Source organism: Argopecten irradians, chromosome 2 (genome assembly GCF_041381155.1).
Source record: "Argopecten irradians isolate NY chromosome 2, Ai_NY, whole genome shotgun sequence".
Taxonomy (NCBI): domain Eukaryota; kingdom Metazoa; phylum Mollusca; class Bivalvia; order Pectinida; family Pectinidae; genus Argopecten; species Argopecten irradians.
Genome location: NC_091135.1, coordinates 31,568,699 through 31,589,488, shown reverse-complemented (window position 1 = coordinate 31,589,488; position 20,790 = coordinate 31,568,699). Strand labels below are relative to the sequence as shown.

The following is a 20,790-nucleotide window of genomic DNA, read 5'->3' as shown; positions in this document are numbered from 1 at the left end:
TCGTGTTTTCCCTCCAGTGATGATACTCTCGTGTTTTCTCCTCCAGTGATGATACTTAGATACTCGTGTTTTCCCCTCCAGTGATGATACTCGTGTTTTCTCCTCCAGTGATGATACTTAGATACTCGTGTTTTCCCCTCCAGTGATGATACTTAGAAACTCGTGTTTTCCCCTCCAGTGATGATACTTAGATACTCGTGTTTTCTCCTCCAGTGATGATACTTAGATACTCGTGTTTTCCCCTCCAGTGATGATACTTAGATACTCGTGTTTTCTCCTCCAGTGATGATACTAGATTCGTGTTTTCCCCTCCAGTGATGATACTTAGATACTCGTGTTTTCCCTCCAGTGATGATACTCGTGTTTTCCCTCCAGTGAGATACTCGTGTTTTCTCCTCCAGTGATGATCTTGTACTCCCGTATGATACTCGTGTTTCCCTCCAGTGAGATACTAGATACTCGTGTTTTCCCTCCAGTGATGATACTAGATTGTGTTTCCCTCCAGTGATGATACTAGATACTCGTGTTTTCTCCTCCAGTGATGATACTTAGATACTCGTGTTTTCCCCTCCAGTGATGATACTCGTGTTTTCTCCTCCAGTGATGATACTTAGATACTCGTGTTTTCCCCTCCAGTGATGATACTCGTGTTTTCTCCTCCAGTGATGATACTCGTGTTTTCCCCTCCAGTGATGATACTTAGATACTCGAGCTTTCTCCTCCAGTGATGATACTTAGATACTCGTGTTTTCCCCTCCAGTGATGATACTCGTGTTTTCCCCTCCAGTGATGATACTCGTGTTTTCCCTCATGATGATACTTAGATTCTCGTGTTTTCCCCTCCAGTGATGATACTTAGATACTCGTGTTTTCTCCTCCAGTGATGATACTTAGATACTCGTGTTTTCCCCTCCAGTGATGATACTTAGATACTCGTGTTTTCCCCTCCAGTGATGATACTTAGATACTCGTGTTTCTCCTCCAGTGATGATACTTAGATACTCGTGTTTTCCCCTCCAGTAATGAACTCGGTCCGTGATTTCCCTCCAGTGATGATACTTAGATACTCGTGTTTTCCCCTCCAGTGATGATACTCGTGTTTTATCCTCCAGTGATGATACTTAGATACTCGTGTTTTCCCCCCAGTGATGATACCTCCAGTGATGATTAGATACTTAGATATCCCCTCGTGATTTTCTTCTCCAGTGATGATACTTAGATACTCGTGTTTTCCCCTTCAATGATGATACTTAGATACTCGTGTTTTCTCCTCCAGTGAAGATACTTAGATTCTCGTGGTTTCCCCTCCAGTGATGATACTTAGATACTCGTGTTTCCCCTTCAATGATGATACTTAGATACTCGTGTTTTCTCCTTCAATGATGATACTTAACTACTCGTGTTTTCTCCATGATGATGCCTGATACTTAGATACTCGTGTTTCCCTCATGTGATACTGTACTCGTGTTTCCCTATGATGATACTTAGATACTCGTGTTATCTCCTCTAGTGATGATACTTAGATACTCGTGTTTTCTCCTCCAGTGATGATACTTAGATACTCGTGTTTCCCCTTCAATGATGATACTTAGATACTCGTGTTATCTCCTCTAGTGATGATACTTAGATACTCGAGTTTTCTCCTCCAGTGATGATACTTAGATACTCGTGTTTTTTCCTCCAGTGATGATACTTAGATAATCGTGTTTTCTCCTCCAGTGATGATACTCGTGTTTTCTCTCGCAGTGATGACCTGGTAGACATGACGGTCCATAGTTATTGTCCTGAGTTGCCCCGTGTAGAGCGTGTCTATGACCAGTCAGACTGTATATGACCAGTCAGTATTTGGGGTCAATTTATCTCGTCATTCTTACATTATCATGGCTAATCACTGAACTCGCAATGTGGCGTACCATCAAATCAAAGATGGCTTCTCCTTTCGTCCTCGGACCATTTTTTGTGATGTTTTCTGAGATAGTATTTGGGAACAGTGTGTATAATGTTAAGTGTGCCTGGTTTAAAATGTATTTCCCTCGACATCAAAACTTCCTCCTTGCATGGGGTCTTTGTCATTTTCATTTTTCAGTCTGTTTTTGTCTTCAGAACACAGTATTTTTAGTTTCCATGATTGCCATACTGTTGCCATACTGGTCTATATCACACGAAAACAATATTATCAAATGGTGACCTCTACAGGAACTAATACAAAAATTCGCAGTTTAAGTAAATTAATCGTGCAGATGTTAGGGAAATATTTGCCGATGACAAAGAGCTACACTTTATGGACACTAAGGTTTCTTACAGTTGTATACATCATCCTGAAGAATATTGACATGCATGACAAACATGCTTATTTGCATGTGATCGCATCTGCATGACGACTGGACATTCAATTCACGAGAAGAGACTACAGTAGCATTAGACGTCCCAATACAGTTCCGTCTGATTTCATTATACCAGCCCTACTGGGCACTGGCGGGGCACAGTCTGGTCATATTTCAGTCCAAGAGTTGCATGACGCGGACAAATAAAGGAGACCGGAGCAGACCCTTGGGGTCTGTTGGCTAGGTCGATAGCCTTACTTAACCGTGTCTTGGGAAGTATGTGAAAACAAAGGGCAGAGGAAGACAGCGCGTGAACTAAGACATACATGATATTCATGGCCAGTGGACATGGAACTTCTAACGGGGAAGTGAATGTATTTATAAACCTGGGAGGAAGTGTGTGGAATACGGACACTTTCACATCAGCAAGAGCAATATTTTATTAACTATACAAATATTCTAAACACAGTAAACACATTCATCAAGCTTCGCCCATATCTATTGCGCGAAATTACTTGTATTGTAAGGTGCACACATCTTGACATCGATCCATAAGTTGTGTAATTTATTTCGATTCTTTGCTGCAATAACGGATTTTTCTATCTAAGATTACATCGTCTGCCTGGTTGGATTTGAACACCTTTGGGAAAGTGCATGCAATAACAGTCAAAGCCGATCCTTTCATCAGATCCAGTTTACCAGTCAATATTCACACCCCTTTCCGGATTACATTTTCGTGTTAGAATCTATTTTCCGTTTCCGTCTTTGATCTGCTAGGAACCGAGACAAGCTCTGGGGAGCATACCTTATATGCAGAGTTGCGACAATTGTAAATCTCTGGATTAATCTTTATACGAAGAGAGATGTTTATTAGTTTAGATGGGATATCTTATGAATATATGATGTCTTGAATGCCTGCGCAGAAACATAAATCTCAAGTTTATCTATGATTCACAACTGATAACAAAACAACAGAACCGCGGTAGACATATATACATCACAAGGCATGACAATGATTTACAGATGCAATATAGGGACCTTCCTATATATAGACTGGGTATATGCTCACTATATATGTCATGGGGTGTTTCTTCGCGTGCAGGCACGTGCAAGGCATGACGAACGTGTGAACGTTTTTCCTAATTCCTAGCCTTGGTTGCGTTCTAACTGACTATTACCCACAGATCCACCGATAATGCGGCTCTTAATTTCCTACCAAATGACAAGTGAAATCAACCACGGTATATTTACAAGGGAGGTAATTAACCTTTACTGTCGCCATCTTGCACATGTTTGATTTAGATACGTAGGGACGCGAAGAGATATCACGCATGGGCAGTCACCAACCAACATACATCATAACAGGAAACGATAAGCCTCATGAAAAAGGTCTAGAGTTCCACTGTTATAGACTCTGATCAAACAATCGGACTGATTTTAATTTTCAAACTGAGCTACAAAGGCAGATATATAACTGATAAGCATGGTTTCACATAACCTGCTCATTAAAATCTGTTTTGCAACACAATAAAAATGTTATCGAAATTTGGCCGATTTTTCTGTGAAGTCGTGTAATATTAATTTGATGGTGATGAATTTTATTCTAAATGTGGAGTTGACATTTTAACGGTGGTATAAAAAGAGGCATGAATTGCAGTGGTTTTGTTCTAAGAGCGACTTGTATAACATGCATGCGCGATCATCACTCACTTGAAATGTTGACATATCTAGCCTATTTGGAATGCAACACTCCAATGGAATGGACAATGAAGTCGTCTATGTCTGTATTATTATATTGTAAGATGTAGTCTACTCGTGTTACACTTTCCTAATTTATAGTACTACCCAATATATAATGCCGTAGAAAGCTTCCAAACATACCTTGCCTAGACACAATGATACTGCTAGACAGTGACAACAGATTGGCTTGTTTTCCCATTGTCTAAAACGCTTGATCACTAAGCAACCAAATGGCAATGGCATTGGAAAGAGTAAGAAGCATAGTTTAATTCTTTTCGTAGTAACTTTTCATTCTAAGATACAATTTAGAAATATATTATCTTTTTTCATCCAAAGTACTACTAGTAAATTTAATAACAAAGTAAGACATTTTCAAAATGGTTGCTGCAATTCTTTTTATTCTGATATTATTCCTTAGCAAACACGAGCCCTAGCTTGACATGGCTATGGGAAACTGCTCTATGTAACAATTCATAGAAATTGTACGAAAAACTAGTATTTTATTACTTGTTCTGGCACAAGTCCTATTCGGCTACAAGTAATAGGTGGCGCCCCGACACATTCACTGCTGGTATCCAAGGCACCTGCAGTCTCTGGCGACAACAAGCGTCATCGTCCCGCAGCCAACAAAGGTCAGGGGTCAAACGATATAAAGAACTAAAAGACATGAATGAAAACAATCGATATTACAAGATCTTATGAAAGACATGTTTTTTCGGCAAGTATGATGAGAATGTTGATTGAGTATCGAGTAGATGTAAAAGTGAAGTATATTATTATAGGCAATGATATATTTCTTATTGATCTATAGAACATCATTTGATATCATGCTAGGGAGAGATAGCGTTATATTGACGTTTTAGACAGGCCAGGTGAAAGGTGTCGTCTGCTACCGACATGGGTCACACTTCCTGTACAGGACCACGTGCATGCAGGGCCACCTTTTAGACAGTTTGTCATATCGTCAATAAAGGATGCCATCCCTGAGAGGTGGTGCGTTGACCTCGTCGGGTGTTACTTGACTCGACAGGGCGGGGAATCATCAATACGTAGTTTCTATACATTATGTAGCTGTGACCTTACGTTCCACCAACAAAATCGTCTTCTTCCAGATGTAAGGATGTAGAAATTGGTCTGGGATTAGTTTCATAAACATTCACTTTACGGGATTCAACAACTCATTACAGACATTACATGAGTTAAGAGACTTTTTTAAAGGGACAATTCATTCTGAGAGAACATTAAAATTTGTACATATATCGGAAAAACCCCAGTTCTAAAAGAAATTAGATCAACCGGTTTTACTGTGATATGTCAGAAAATCCCATGGTGGTGAAATGCGTGTGAAATGTTCAAACTCGCTCGCTGTCCGCCATTACACATTGTGGTCAAACATCTTATATGCCGAACCCAGTCCCTTGCTACTGATAATGCTACTTTTGTCTAGAACTGCTCAAATCGCTCTGACAGAAGTGTGTTTACCTTATTAGGTGAATTGTCTTGCCTGAAAAATCATTATACCACTTCCACAGTGGTTATGTAGTTTATTTGTTTAACGTGCGTGACTTTGGCTCGGGTATGGGTACAACGTACATATTGTACCTGCTTAATCATATTGATCAACGATTTGTAATTACAACGGTATCAATTAAAATAAAACAATGACGTGGAATTTGTCAATATTTTATATTATATGTTTCATGAGAAATGTACAAAAATACATTTATGCCATGTTTTGCTTCTTGGTTATGTAGAAGAATTAGCATGAGTTAAGGGACTTTTTTAAGCCTTGTAATAATTTAAAATCTCAATAATAGAAAATGTTCCTCTAAACTCCGTAAAGAATCGACAAACACACTGTAAAAGAGCAATTCAGATTAGCTATCACGGACATTTGATCCCCTCATACACAACTATACACCAAAGCAAGTATTTTTTCATTAAAATTCAATAAAGAAAGCAAAAGAGTGAAATTAAAAAAAATACATTTTTGAAGAAGAGTAGAAAATTGTCAACAAAATGTTTAATAATTCACAAGCACGACATCATTGGTGAGAAAAACTACCAATTCAAAGGTCTGCTCCCACGTTTTAAATGTGCTTTTACGAAATATCACCCACCATGGTATTCAGAAGTACCTCTCAGACGTACTATTCACGTCATTGTCGAAGTCTCTCTCAGTTTGTACGAGGTTTGGAATGGGATCTCGTGTCCTCCGAGACTCTCGCAGAATCTCGCTTCTCCTATTTCAGTCCCCTTTTGCAGTTAAAGATTCTGTTCCAAACACGTAATGGACACACTTTACAAAACAGCGGGTCGTTAGTCGATGTTATTGAAAAAGCTACAAGTAAATTGAGTCGTTAACAGGGCATATTGGCGAACCTACAACAACTAAATTACATGAACCAGACTAGATCGATTGTAAACCTACCAAATGAGACGCTGTTTAGTTTCTATCAAACTCAAAACGGTGTACTCTTTATGTAGTCTTATCATGCTTATTTGATTAATGGTGTAAACAATTACAATTCTTCATGGAATCTACCTACAAAAATAATTCGACATCAGGTTTGTTTTTGCTCATCTAAAGTTAATCACTTCTAGCGTGTGGCAAATCGAAACTTAAAAGTATTTAATCTACTAAAGTACAATTGAATACAGCATCATTGCGACTAAAACCGTTGAGCTGATCGGACAATGCGCTTCAGTGAGATAGCACTTAAAAGTGCAGGGTTATGATGGCTTGTCAGCAGGGCCAGTGTCATCAATAGTCATTGGAAACTTATCAGTGACCATATGTAATCGTAAAATATTACAGAATACTCACAATATTTAAAAAATAATTACATTGTATCAAAAAATAATATTTAAAAAAACCACTTTTATTTGTTGAGAAAAGTTGACGATTCACCAGCCATACCTATTAGAATTAAATGATATTAAAACAAACTCAACCAATACTCCAGTCAACCTTATCAAGAGAATGAGCGAGTTGATAGGTCGAATAGTCACTGATCATCACTGACATGGAACTCCACTGTGCTATGAAGGATTGCAAAAAGAAACACACAAGATACTACATCTTAAAAACATTTAAAAATACGGCACAATATATCTTGTTCGCCATTCTACTTTGATTTAGGGCTAAACAAGCACTATCAGACCATGCCATTAGTTAGATGTTGTTATAGAATTTGTTAACATTGGCTTTCCTCCGACTCCAAGTGACATAATGTAGTTGAATACTAGCACAACTCCGTCAGTGATAATATCATGGCAAGTTATAAATTCATGCTGGAAAACAAAACCTGAAATTCAAATAGATGAAATAAAACTCGATAAATCCCAAGATTGACGAAAAAGTACAAGAGATTCATAACTTCATGAATTATAAAATGGCTTTTTTTTTAATTTGCTGATAAATCTATCTTTAATTCTAGAGTGAAAAGCAGGGAAACTTTAATAACAAGCAATTGATGCGCAAAGTTATTTTACTAATGGGTAATTAACACACGACAACAGCTAACCGGATATCAGAAATATTACTACGCGGCTTAGTCTCGCTGCCCTCCTTGGTGATTTAAGGTATTGCATTATCGTTAGAGTGCAGTGTAGTTAGCGTGTTCGCACTCTAGTCAATCTGTTTGGGGACAAGCAATTATTCACGCTGATGAGATTATAGATTTATTCCCGATTTGGAAAAATAATTAGGGACTCTGCAGCATCTTTAAAAATCGGTCTTAATACGAAAATTATCGTTTTAAGGTTCCGAATTTTAAAATTGCTATTTATCACGAATTTAATTGTTGTTGTTAGAGACGCGGGCGTATCGGTAGTGCAGTACGACAAAACAAGCATATGGCACAGGGGTGTACAGGCATAGCTGTTTGAAGAGGAATATAGCGGATCAAAATTATCTTTCACCTAAATTCTGTGAAAAATATTTTATTTTTTGCTAAAGCTAAAGAAACCAAAGAACTCCGTATTCGTATTAGAAATTAATCTTAACAGAAATTAAATGAAGTAAATTTGATTTCTAGTGCTAATGATTCCGTGTACGACATAAACTATTCTTCTTGATAGGAAGGCTTACATTTTTATCCATTATTCTAGACAAAGAAACTGTAATGTTTTCGGTCCTTTCAGTCCCGAATTCTAGTTAATTCCAATTCTAGTACAATATAATGATTTCATTCTAGGAACTAAATATAATTCATGGTAACATCGAACATAATTTCAGTAGAAATATACATGTATATGATTTCCCCGTACCAGTGCCAATAGGTCTGGCCGGTAAATTTCAGTCCAAAAACGGGAATAAAAAACCTGATATGAACCCATATAGTAACGGCCATCTCAGAGTATCGGGTTTTATAGTTCAAAATAACGCATCACCATAGTTTCGAGTTCAAGTAGTGTATGTTTGCACCATATGACAGTGGGGAAGCATGTACCAAACTATTTGACAGTGGGGAAGCATGTACCAAACTATTTGCTATTGGATAAGAAGACTGGGCCGGTGTCAATTGGGCCGGTGTTCGTAATGAGACACCAGTTGTTATGGGGTCACTTTACAACGGGGTCCATTTTCATCGGGTCGGTATGAAACGTGCGCTTAAGTTCAGTTTTCAACGGCATTCGGGGTCATTTTTCAGCGGGAGTTCATTTTCAACGTTACACCTTGTTCGCTCTCGGCACGGATATGAAAAAGTTCTATTCTTCGGGAACTCCGGTTTCCTCCGGTTTTAAGACTCCTGGTGCGTGTATAAGCTGTATAATTTGTTTCACAATCGATGTAAAATATATTATTTTATTCCGGATACAATATTAATTACATTTGAACCGGGAACCGCATTAAAGTCTGATACACCTGGGAACCGTAGCTTCACGCCATGGCGGTGTAACCAAGACTTCAAATGACTCGGTGTATTTTCTAAGCTCCAGAACCAATATCTGGGCCGTTCTTGTTTCTCGTATGAATTATTGAAGGTTTCCGTCTCTTTCATGCTCTTAAATGTCGTCATGAATCAAATCAATGTTATTTTTACCATGTCCAATATTTTAAAAATGCATGAGTGATGTTGCTCAGTTCGTGCCCTACTTTGAATCATTCCAAGCCTCAATACCAATATCAGGTTTTCAATACAGACATCGCTGGTAAAGCCTGAATCGTGTGGCGAGGTTGATTAACACTCCGGGATTGATATTCCTGCTCCGGTTCCTCTCTCTAGGTAGCACCTTGGCTTTACCAGCTAATAAAACACACGATAACGCTGATTGTTGGGATGTTTGACCGGTTATCGATCTGTTTAATGTTCAATCAAAATTGAGTAGCGATGTTGTTTTAACACCTGTTATCAAACCGATACTGATTACTGGGATCTTCTCTCTACTCAGAAACCGTGTGATGAGCTTTGCTAAATCTGCCGTGTTAGCTTAGCCAGGTGATGTTACGGTAACACGCGTCTCCAGTTGTCGTTTTCAGATTTTCTTTATGTCGATAGATTTTATGAAACTCGATATTCAAAATGCCTTTAACTTTTCGTTATTATCTGTTTGCATATTTTTTATGTTTTTGCATTGTAAAATTCCCTGCTATTGTCATTCTGACTGTGTTACAGAATGTTTTATGTTGTTGTTTTTGTGTAGTCTCCGCCCCTCTTTGTATGACATGCATCCCTTTGTATATGTGTTTGTTTTGCAGAATTTAATGATTCTGTTTTGTCAATGACGTATGAAGTGAATCGTATCTTTCAACGAATTAGTGTCTTTTTTCACATTTTGTGTCTCTAGCTGCGGCTAGTAGCCTTTCAGAAATTCAAAGTAATTACATTGAGCCGTATACAATTACAATCAACTTAATCTTTATTGCCTTATACTAAGTAAGATTCATGACGTGTTGTCATTGTATACTTCTATTCCTGTTTTAGAGTGAATGGCCCTGGATTTGTATTAAACCTTTGTTTGTCAGGGTTACTCATACTGTACACAGAAAATATTATTTAGTTAAATTGTCAATATTTTATCGTGTACCTGTAAACGTTTTTTGTAATGGAGCCGGTCATCCACGTTGGGTGAAGATCTCTGTTTGCTGTATTGATCAACCTGAACAGCAGTGAGAGATACTAATATTCAATATTGACGCACTCTGGCTATCTGTGTTAAAATCCTCTCTCATCATCAGCGCACACAGATACAAACGCTGTCTCATGATGTTCCTATGTTTATTTACAGGCGGAACGCGAGAGGCAGCGGGCTGCAGCGGTGACAGTTCAGCAGCAGCAACTATCTCTATCTGAATGAGGGACGCCACTTCGACTCTTGGATGAACTGAAAACAACACCTCACAAACAATGGAATCTGGCACCTGGAATTTAATATTTCATCTCAGTGTTCAGTTTGGGATTTTACCGATTCTAATCAGCCTGACAGAAGCTCAGCTTTGTACACGCTCGGCACGGTAAGCTTATTTCTTTATATTTCTACAAAAACTCCATTGTTCTGTGTGTAGCGATCAATAAAGCACTTTCTCTTTATCCCCATACTATCATGGTTTGTTTTCAACATGGAAATTACTGGGTATGTCAAGCAGTCTAGTTAACTTGATCAAGCCAAAGTGCTCACGGTAAATGGTCCTTATGAGTCCGCGAGGAATACAGCCGACTGACTGAAGACGTAAACCAGTGTGTCAGACCCGGCTATTTCGATATTCTGAGCGGAATGCGGTTATTTTCAATTGTCAAATATGATCAATTGTTTTGAGGGAATTGTGTAAATATCCTAGAATTCCTCCCGAATGATTGTCATTTATTATATAGCCGGGTTCCTTAGGGACACGATGTAGCGCCCGACTGTTCAGTAACGATATTCCTATTTACCGGTAAACCTTGTCTGAATACACAATCGCCTCGCCATTGTACCATGCATTATATACCACAGCTGATCACCATGAATAAAATATCCAGGTCTCTGTGTAAAGACGTTTGGGGGCATGGTCATATGGTCAGCTTAATTTCGGCAGTGAAATCGAATCGTGTTTACAATCTGTAACTGATGATGTGCAGCTCATTCCTCACCTTATAAGACGATTGTAAGATTGCAAGCACATGTCCCTTTCCGAAAATAAACTGACAAAAGTAAAGTAACAATGAAAAGTTACAATTTGATATTAGATAATGATCGTGCTGTTACCAAGGTAATATCAAAAACACGTTTTCAGTGAAATTTAAAACTTCATATCTTATTAATCAAGCCAAAACCTATCTTTATTTCCATTACCCTGATAGTATCAAGTCTCGTCATCGTACTTAACAGTTTTTATACTTTTGATACTCTGTTCACGACAATATATTTATACTGCAAGGTATCAGAAGAAAGAAGGCTACCGCGAGTAATCACTTCTCGTTCTATATAGATCCCGTGGTTTGTTAGCTTCATAGCTTTATTTAAGACAATTACATAACCTTTTGTCAGAACACAAAAAGGCACTTCATTTTTATTGTGAGAAATTCGCGTAAAAGATGTTTTTGAAATATACTTTAAAAATTTCAGTAATAAGAAATAAATAATCAGAAACTATGTAACAACTTTCTGGCATATTCGTTATGTTTCATGGTAACGCATGGCATGGAGTAAATTCCAAATAACAGAATCATCGAGCATATATAAAATACACCAAATAGGCCATTAAGTAAAGTAGGATACTATTATATAGAAAGATATATGCATATCCAATTGTCATTTTGAAAGCTTTCTTTGTCATAATGATAAATAATCTGCAGTAGATGTAGCCTAGTGTGATTAAGATAGCTAAGTTTCCTGGAGAATCCGGATGTAAATATATGTATCTATCAAAGATAATCACCATAGTTATGAATAAAACATTTAGTGTGTAACATTAAGCAAGTCTCCAGAATCTATACGCCTGCCAGATAAAACAGACAATTATATAAAGCCGAGCTTGGTGCAACAGTAATTGGCGATGTAGCGACACCTTAAACCGCCCAGTGCGATACAGGGATTGATATGTTTTAATATTTTGTTCTGCAAAGTTTAGACATCTGCAAGGTTTAGACATATACACGTGTATGTATTTTATAGTACATCATAGTATCCAAAGCGAGATACAATCATAGTACAAACTGAGTTATTGCGTCATCTTACATCTTAGAATAAATAATAAAGACATTTGAGCTATGATAGAAAACGTCATATCTGCATCGTAATATAAATACTTATGTTGCCAATAAAATAGAATAAATACTGTGTATGTAAACTCCGCCCACAAAACATTTCAAAAGCCCTTCTTGGTAACCGTACAAAATCATTGAAACAAAATCTTTTCACAGAATCTATCATTCCTCTCATAACATCTTTATAATAAAATAATATTCATATTTCCAAAATGTGCTTATTGACCTTTCCAGAACGGGGTTGGGATATCTAAACTATCTTATCTTCTACATAAAACCGAGAAGTAAGGACGGCACAAAGACCCGCAGCAGTCAGTGTATCTAAGATGTTCCAGAGAAGTCCGTAAGCCCCGGGGCTTATTGTCAATCCCGTGAAATAGACCTATTGACAGACCAGATGAAAGAGATGAATTCCCGGTAGTAAACCTGCTCAGTAGGATACTGTTTGGGGAGGGTGAATAAACACGGACTAGACTCGGGCTCCATTTCAGGGTTTAGTAATCGGGGATTATGTCGGCAAAGGGTATCACCAAACAGTGAATCATGCTACACTAAAATCAAAACTCATGAGAACACTTCCTTGTATCCTACCATAACTGAAGCAACGATATGGATTTTATTCCTATTTTAACTTAATTCATTTTGCAAGTAAATCTAGTACGCGCGCTTTGTATGATAGAAGAGAAATGATATTCTTACACTTAACCATTGTACTGTAGTTAGTAAACAATATGGCGGCAATTTCAAGTGTTGTAAATGAATTGGAAAGCACGTTTTACAAAAGTAACATCTACGATAGCAAAGTCTTAACCCAGACTCAAAATTGATTGAACACTGTTTCCATTTAATAAGATTAACATTGACTGGTAGACTAAGCCAATATAAACCCCGTCCCTTACATTATATCAGTTAATTAAAATAGAATTAATATAATAAGCACAACAGAATAAATGAAGTGACAGTTCTGAATTTGCACAATGATATGATTGAATCGCCATGTACATCTGTAATTGATCAAAGGGAAATCAAAGTTCCGGTTGTTATGGCAACCGTTTTTAATTCCATCAACCTCTGAGCGGATTGAGTCAACAGATGTTTATCTAGTCACGTGATATGTTTCGGTCCATGTACAGGACAGATTCACTACATAACAGATCCTTTTCTGTCGATGGTGTGTATCATTTGATGGCCTTAATTGCAGACCATTTCCTGACAGGACGCTATCGTAGTAAAGCTCCTGAATAAAACATCAAACCTTTCTAGTCTCGTTTTGATTAATCATATCGTCACAGAAACACTACTAAATGTGACGGTATTAATAGAGCTTTATGTCTCAGGACCAATGTTATTTTATATATTTCTATCACGGAGGTCATCAGGATGAACCAAATTACCAAAAATAATAACGGCTTACAGTTGCAGATCTCAAAAAGCAGACCATTATCACGAGCAGCATGGTATAAGGATAAACACAGTACATGTATTTTATTGCGTAATGTTTTCGGTCTGCCAGAGGTAATTTCATTAAAATTCCATTATCTTAATTTGTAACACATCAACATACTGCTTTTGATTTGGAATAGCATGGCTTATTAAAGGCTATGAATTTTTATGAAGTTTATCTAATATTTTCTTAATTATCAATTTACTGCTCTTTTCCACTAATCATAGACTTTTCGGCATATCTTTATATATCTATTTTAGTATAGGATATGTCAGTTTTATGCATCATCCCCATAGCAATGATCCCGAAATAAAGAAATATATTTTTGAATAGCAGTTTACCTAGACGATAGACCTGATATGATAGACATCTTGCCATGTCTTTTTAACATCCGTATAAAGTTTTTTGGTTATAATTCCTTTCTGATTCAGAGGATGTATGATTTGATTTCCACGTAATATAGCATTATGAAATTACCGAATATACCATTGGTAATATTGACAAAGAAAGACAAAATAAATAGTCCTTCACGAGTTTTAAAAATAATTACATAATTATCATTATGAATATTTTTTTGTTTCAGTGTTGAGGCCGGTAAAAATGTGCAGAGAGTGCCGATGATCCGGAGAATCCCGGCCCAGTGTTCTAACTGGGACCGGTCGTGGGTGTGGCTCACCAAGATCGACTGTGGAACCAAATATGTGTAAGTTATCAGCACCAAAATGTAGCTCCCTCAGAGGGAAGCGAAATACATGTGGTAACAAAAAGAAACAAATACACAGTTTTGTAGATAATTGTGCTTAGAGCAAAATCTTCAGAGTAGCTTAAAGAGGACATATACTATTGAAAAACAACAACAAAAACAAGAATTGCGCCCCAATAGGCATCTATATTGAGGAAAGATGAATGAAATTGATCCTACTGTAAATAATTGCCAAAAAAGTATAAAACCAACTAAATGACCACTGAAATTAACGTAAAACGTTTGGTCCGGTGTAACCTAAGATATAAAACAGAACTCTATGGTGCATTGACTTTTTATGTTGACATTAAGCCGTTGACGAAATATTGGTGGAAAGGACAAACGATTTCACTTTTTACCGTCAACATACTCTAGTTTAACGCGTAATGTGGTTTGTTTACCCATTGATGGTAAATTACCGATAATAATAGAATGAAAGTAATTGTATATAATTGTGGTACAATGATGAACATTGAAGTACTTCCACATACTTTGTGCCGCCGACTTTAAAAAGATACCCTTGAAATCCATCAAATCCGGGTATAGTCTAGTCTACAGGTAGATTACAATTTTTTTTTATTAAATTTGATTACAAAACATGTCTCTTTTCGCTTTCCGATTGGTCAGAAAAGCCATACAATTTCAATTTAAATGCAAAATAAGACTGGTAGAAGGGTACTAGCAAACTTAATTGTTTTCTTATAAAAATATTACTGAAAATACATTACTTAGTACCGTATTAAAATTGCCCCATTATGTACAATATCTTGATTAGACCATAACAATATTTCTTTTATGGAATAATATAATAACATGTATGTCTAGACTATGGGGTTTAAAGTGTAAAGAAACTTTATCCTTGGTTAATAATCTTTCTCAAACTCATATATCAATTTGATCAAAAGGCTATAATGCTATGATATAAAACACTTCCCCCACTACTTACCACAGTATTGTGTGTTATCTTAAGACTTCAATATCCTCTAAACATCGAGTTTGTGTGAGGAATATCGATTTTGTGTGTTGAAGTTAAACCAGAACTTTGCCAGTCAGATAGTATTTTACGACTACGTGTGTATATAACACAAAGACTAGCTGGAAGGCTGTCAAGAATAGGATAGTATGAAAAGAATTAAAACTCGAAAAAATCGAAGGGTTGGTGAATCTGTCATAACCTGTGATACAATAGATATCCATAGGAAACAAGACCATTCTATTGTTAGATTCCATGATTAGCAAATTAGCATTATTTTTTACTACCTTTTTCTACAATCAAGATGGTACAGGGAAGTGTTGGCTATACCTGAACTTGCATACTTGTAACATTATAAAAAATATATATGATATGCATGATCAATGTTTGGATCTCAAAGTAACTTTGAGGTTACTAAATATCATGGAACTGAAAGTTTCACTACGATGGCTTGAATAGCAATCAACCATTATCCAAATTAAAAATCGTTAAAATGATAACTAGATAAAATATATATTTGTGTGAGGACGCGTGTAAATTACAGTGAAAATAGAGCCAGGAGTTCCAGAGGAATAAGCATTGTTTACTTTGACAAAGGCGCCCTTTCATACAGATCTTAGTCCGAGGCAAGTAACAATTCTAAATTAAGTTATGGTGGCGTCGTATGATCCGCAAGGCTTATTTAGACATGTATTCGAGTTCTATATAAGACTGACACCTTTCCAGGAAATGTTTCATGATATAGAAACTAAATGAAGCTCTACCATTTAATGCATGGTCCAACCTTTCCAATTAGCGTAATCACTGTAAGTTTAATTATCAATATTTAGCAGTTTTGGTTCTACAAGTTTGTATCATATTCATAGGATAACCAACTTACGATTGCCCTCTCTCCCTTCTAACATGCTGGATATGCATCCAATAAAGTTACACTGACCGTCAATGGGGATTTGTCTTTTATTGAAACATAGAAAACAAACGACGCTAAAACAAATAAACATCTCCGTCTTCAGAAGTGAACTTGAAATATTATTAATTAACGAATGATCGATACGGGAACTACCTGTTAATAATTGAAAGCATTCTTTAATGTTGTAAACATATTACCAGGCTAATCAGTCAGTGCTCGTGATGGCCTGACTGATGGTCCAGACTCAGTGATGCCTAGTTCATCATTGATGTTTCACAAGAACAGCTCAATTAAGATATGCTTTGATAAAAGCAGCTAATTTGATGTTCGAGGTTTGTCCTGGATAACAAGACATGCGTACTGATGGCTCATACTTCTGGACCGAGTCAGTTCTTTTAGCTAGGGGAAGTAAAAGACACATTTCATCGCATGAATGGAAGATGGAAGTGGTTTGTACATGCTAGTTCACATACGAGTGTACACCAGGACATTTAGTCAAAATCATTAAATGAATAAAATAAAATTTGCAGATAAATTTAAAACGCAATCATTTTAAAAGTGTAAAAACCCTAATTTAATCAAAATAATAATGATGGTGCCTGCTACTCGATTATCAAATCGCACGCTATAAAAAGCCCATTGATATAAAATGTGTCCAGAAATATTAGAATCATAAAAATAATTAAATGAACATTACTGCGCAGTTTCCATAGCAATATAACTGGCCAAAATTTCTTTATTTGTGCTTTACTGTTAGTTTATGTCGTTTAAAGGCATTTAATTGTGCAGCACCATGGCGACATGGCAGACATTCCTTGATATGCTCTGAAGATAAAGACACCTAATAGAAACGGTTAGGCCCAGCTGTCATATTCAGTTGAATAGATAACGCTGATTAACAAAATTCCGCTCCGATAATTATTTCAAAATTTCATCTAATAAACCAGCCTCAAGGAACTGTTGACAAATTTTGAAATTAGATTCCGGAAATCTTATTTCGGGTGGCATAATTAGATTTGGCGTCATAAACAAATTCAAATTTCATTTTGGTAATGGGTATTTCTGAGATAGAGATCGCTACCTTTAAACAGAACTGTTAAATAAACTGTTTTGATTCATTATAATGGACAGTTCGTATTATATGCTCGTCCCTTGAGTCGTAACCATAGTAATAGATTGATCGACTCGATTGTATTTATAAACTGGGACTGTCTCGTCTGAAATGTACACAAAATATGTTTGTCTTGTAAATGACTTAATTTCATTATTACATAATGTGTTTGGTTTTAAAGTTTGGCAATATTTTAAAATTACTTCGTTAACCTGCATGATTACGTTTTAATTATCACAAACAGTGAAATTTACGAAATACGTCATAGTCGTAACAATCAGATTCAAAGAGAAATGACGTCAGAGTTTTTAATTCTTCTTTTTGTTCCGCTGTCGCCATAAAACTCCCATTCCTGATTATAACCTGACCAAGGTGTGAACTAGATATATAGTGGGTGTCGCCTATGAAGCAGAGAACGCTCACTCTTCTAGAACACATGGTTATATTCTAAGTTGTAATTTTGTAATTTTTAAGCCTGAATGCAAATCTGTATTTAACGATAATGTAAATTAATTGATGTTTGCCGTTTACCATGCACGCTTAAGGAGATGAACTAGCGAAACAAATGTCACTATTTTGATATCTTAAATAACTTATAAACGTAATAATACACCTTCATAAAGTGTCACACTTCAAACGATGATTTTGATACCCTAAACATAGCTGTTCACGTAGGGTTAATTTCGAGATGCATGCGCGTGGTGTTCATTTCCATACACGTTCTCAAAAACAACTATGTCCTCGTTTTATCTTATAAGTTAGATATATAGGAACGAATGATCACCAAACAGCTGTTTCACATAGGAATTGACAATGGATTTGCATACAACATGCAACGTATTCCTTCTCTAGGCTTGTCAATGATTCTCTATGACTGAAAGGGTTTTTTTCTCTCAAAAGAATGTGAAAGTAGGTTTTAAAATATTTTTGACATAAAATGAAGATTATTCGTTTACTCACTATTTAGTCCTGTCAATACCGTTATTTTTCCAGGAAATAATATTAATCGAAACAATTCATCATTCTCTCCTGGCAGTGTGGCACCTAAACATCCAGATAAGTCAAAGGATTGGTATCAATATATTTTTCTTAATGATTATACAGGATGAAGTTAGGCGGATATCTAATGAAACCAAAAGTTTTGCGTATCAGCTGTAGATTCTCTCTATCTCCGCCATGTTTACTCATTCTAAATCTCTGTATTGACTACGGGGTTGAGCAGAAGGCCGAGACATCAAGTGGCGTTATCATCAGGAAAGCTTTCAGCATGATGGGACAACCTTTTACTAATCTCTCTTGGAGAGAGAGAGACTTAAGCACAATCAGGATAGGGCTCTGCTAAATGGCTCGTGGCCATACAACACGCTGTTTGTTGGTGCCATTAATCAAGGATCGCCCAATAAGCTATTATGATTAGGACAGTAATACAATGTCCTTGGTGTATTTGCTAAACCAATAGATTGCTTTCTGGCTCCACGCGTAAAGCCTGCTCGTCCCGTTGTGTAGTCGTATGAAGCCTCCATTCAGATCGTGCTACTGACCCCTATGATGGTGCGGGCTGAAGTGCCATTTGTGTGTGTGGAGAAGCCTGTTCACCAGACGAAACTGTATTAACTCATTACACCAATTCTTGCCTGTAAAGAAATCAATTCGGTAAATAAATATCCTCATCCTTTCTGTTTTTTGTTGCGGGTCCGCCGAGGTTTGTGCTCGGTGTAATGGAAAAGTCGGATATATTATGTTACATTCCATGGGGAAAAACGGGCATCACACTTCGTGATAGCCAATATACATATTTATACAGTTAAGTCTTTCTCCATCGTTACATATCACACTTACGGCCGTTACTCCTCCAGCAAGCCTGACAGCTTCTAATAGGCCCAAATCTCCACTGACCATCTTCAGACGTTACTTCTATTACTAGATATCAAAAAATTCTATACCGTCATGCACCAATCAATATGGCGGTATCTGGGAGGAATGCTCTAGTATAATGAGGTATACAGAGGGAGGGGAGATTAAACACTACTGTAGGAGATGAGCATAACCCGAAGTCCCTTGTTGGTAACTAACGATAAATGTATAAAACATGTACATTCTTATTGTTCCAAGCCCAAATCCCTTGTTGATGGCTGACGATAAATGTATTTAACATACACTTTTTCATTGACATTGTTTCCGTCCAAATAAGCCACACAAGTATTCGGTTTAATGTGTTTCTTGAGAAGTTCGCGATATCTCGTTAGAACTCGTGAGAATGGTGTGTCCCATGTCGATTGGTTGAGTGTAAACTCTATAAATTGCTGTTATCATTTTGTCAAAACCTATTATAGAGCAATAATTAATGTCTTAACTTGATCGTTATCTATATAAGCTTTGACCTATTTTGTCTGCATTGTTTCCAAAGTCGTTCATAGTTATTTTAGGTTTAGCTGACCCCTGTCATAACTCGGTATACCAAACTAACGAGGAAATAATTTCTGTTCATGACTTTGACTTCATCAATACGTTATTTCGCAAGCTAACTTTTCAAATAACCATGGTAACAGATTCAATGTGGCTGTTGTATATGGTTTATATTTCCAGATCAAATAAACAACAGGGATTTGAATTCGTGATTGATACTTCTCGATATTCAACGCAGAAAAATGCGCCAAATACTATAGATTTACGTTCAAATATTCATGAAACACATACATTTTAAACCGCACCTTCTGAGTGAGCTATTCTAAATCGTTATATAAATGTACTTATAAGATTCTCTGACATAAGACACAAGTATGCTTGCATCTTTATTTTTTTGATGTATGAATTCAAAACGAGTGACTAGAAGCACCATAAGGTTGTAATGAAGCTCAAACACACAGGCCTGGTCTAGTTAGAAGGAAACGAGCTTCACACATCAGATAGAACATCATATAAAAACCTTAGATACATCACGTGACATTGATTACTAGTGAAAGAATCTAATATCATAGAATCTTCTACATATTTAATATACGTCGACATATTGCTGTACTTTTGCAGCGAAGGTGTTAGTCATTAAAATATTGTAAGGTATATATTACAAAATAAGACTTGAATTCACATACATAAAACGTTGTTACCGACACTCCTTACAGATTTACTCATCACGGTGACGTGATAGACACGTTTCAATACAGAAAATATTAATGTATTTATACTAAAAAAAATATTTTTAACATTTTGGCAAAATGGTATTGAGGAACTGTTAATGTGATAAACTACTTTCATTTTGATGCACCATAATTCTGTGAAAGAGATGTAGCATATTAGGTTTCCGATGTAATCAAGCTAGAAACACATAACATCAGATTCCTCGACTGGGGTATA

The 20,790-nt window shown here is 36.6% G+C and overlaps 1 protein-coding gene across 3 annotated transcripts in view; it reads left to right on the top strand.

The window, feature by feature from the left end:
* Positions 1-20,790, top strand: part of LOC138315146 (uncharacterized) — a 59,427-nt gene that overhangs the window by 24,573 nt on the left and 14,064 nt on the right. Inside the window, exons 1-3 of one of the 3 annotated variants that reach the window (XM_069255933.1) lie at positions 10,040-10,179; positions 10,299-10,524; positions 14,284-14,403. In XM_069255933.1, the coding sequence (XP_069112034.1) occupies positions 10,418-10,524; positions 14,284-14,403 (227 nt within the window). In that variant the 5' untranslated portion in view covers positions 10,040-10,179; positions 10,299-10,417. Of the gene's footprint in view, positions 1-10,039; positions 10,525-14,283; positions 14,404-20,790 lie in introns of those variants that run through there. The other 2 variants (XM_069255935.1, XM_069255934.1) reach the window with 2 other exon arrangements.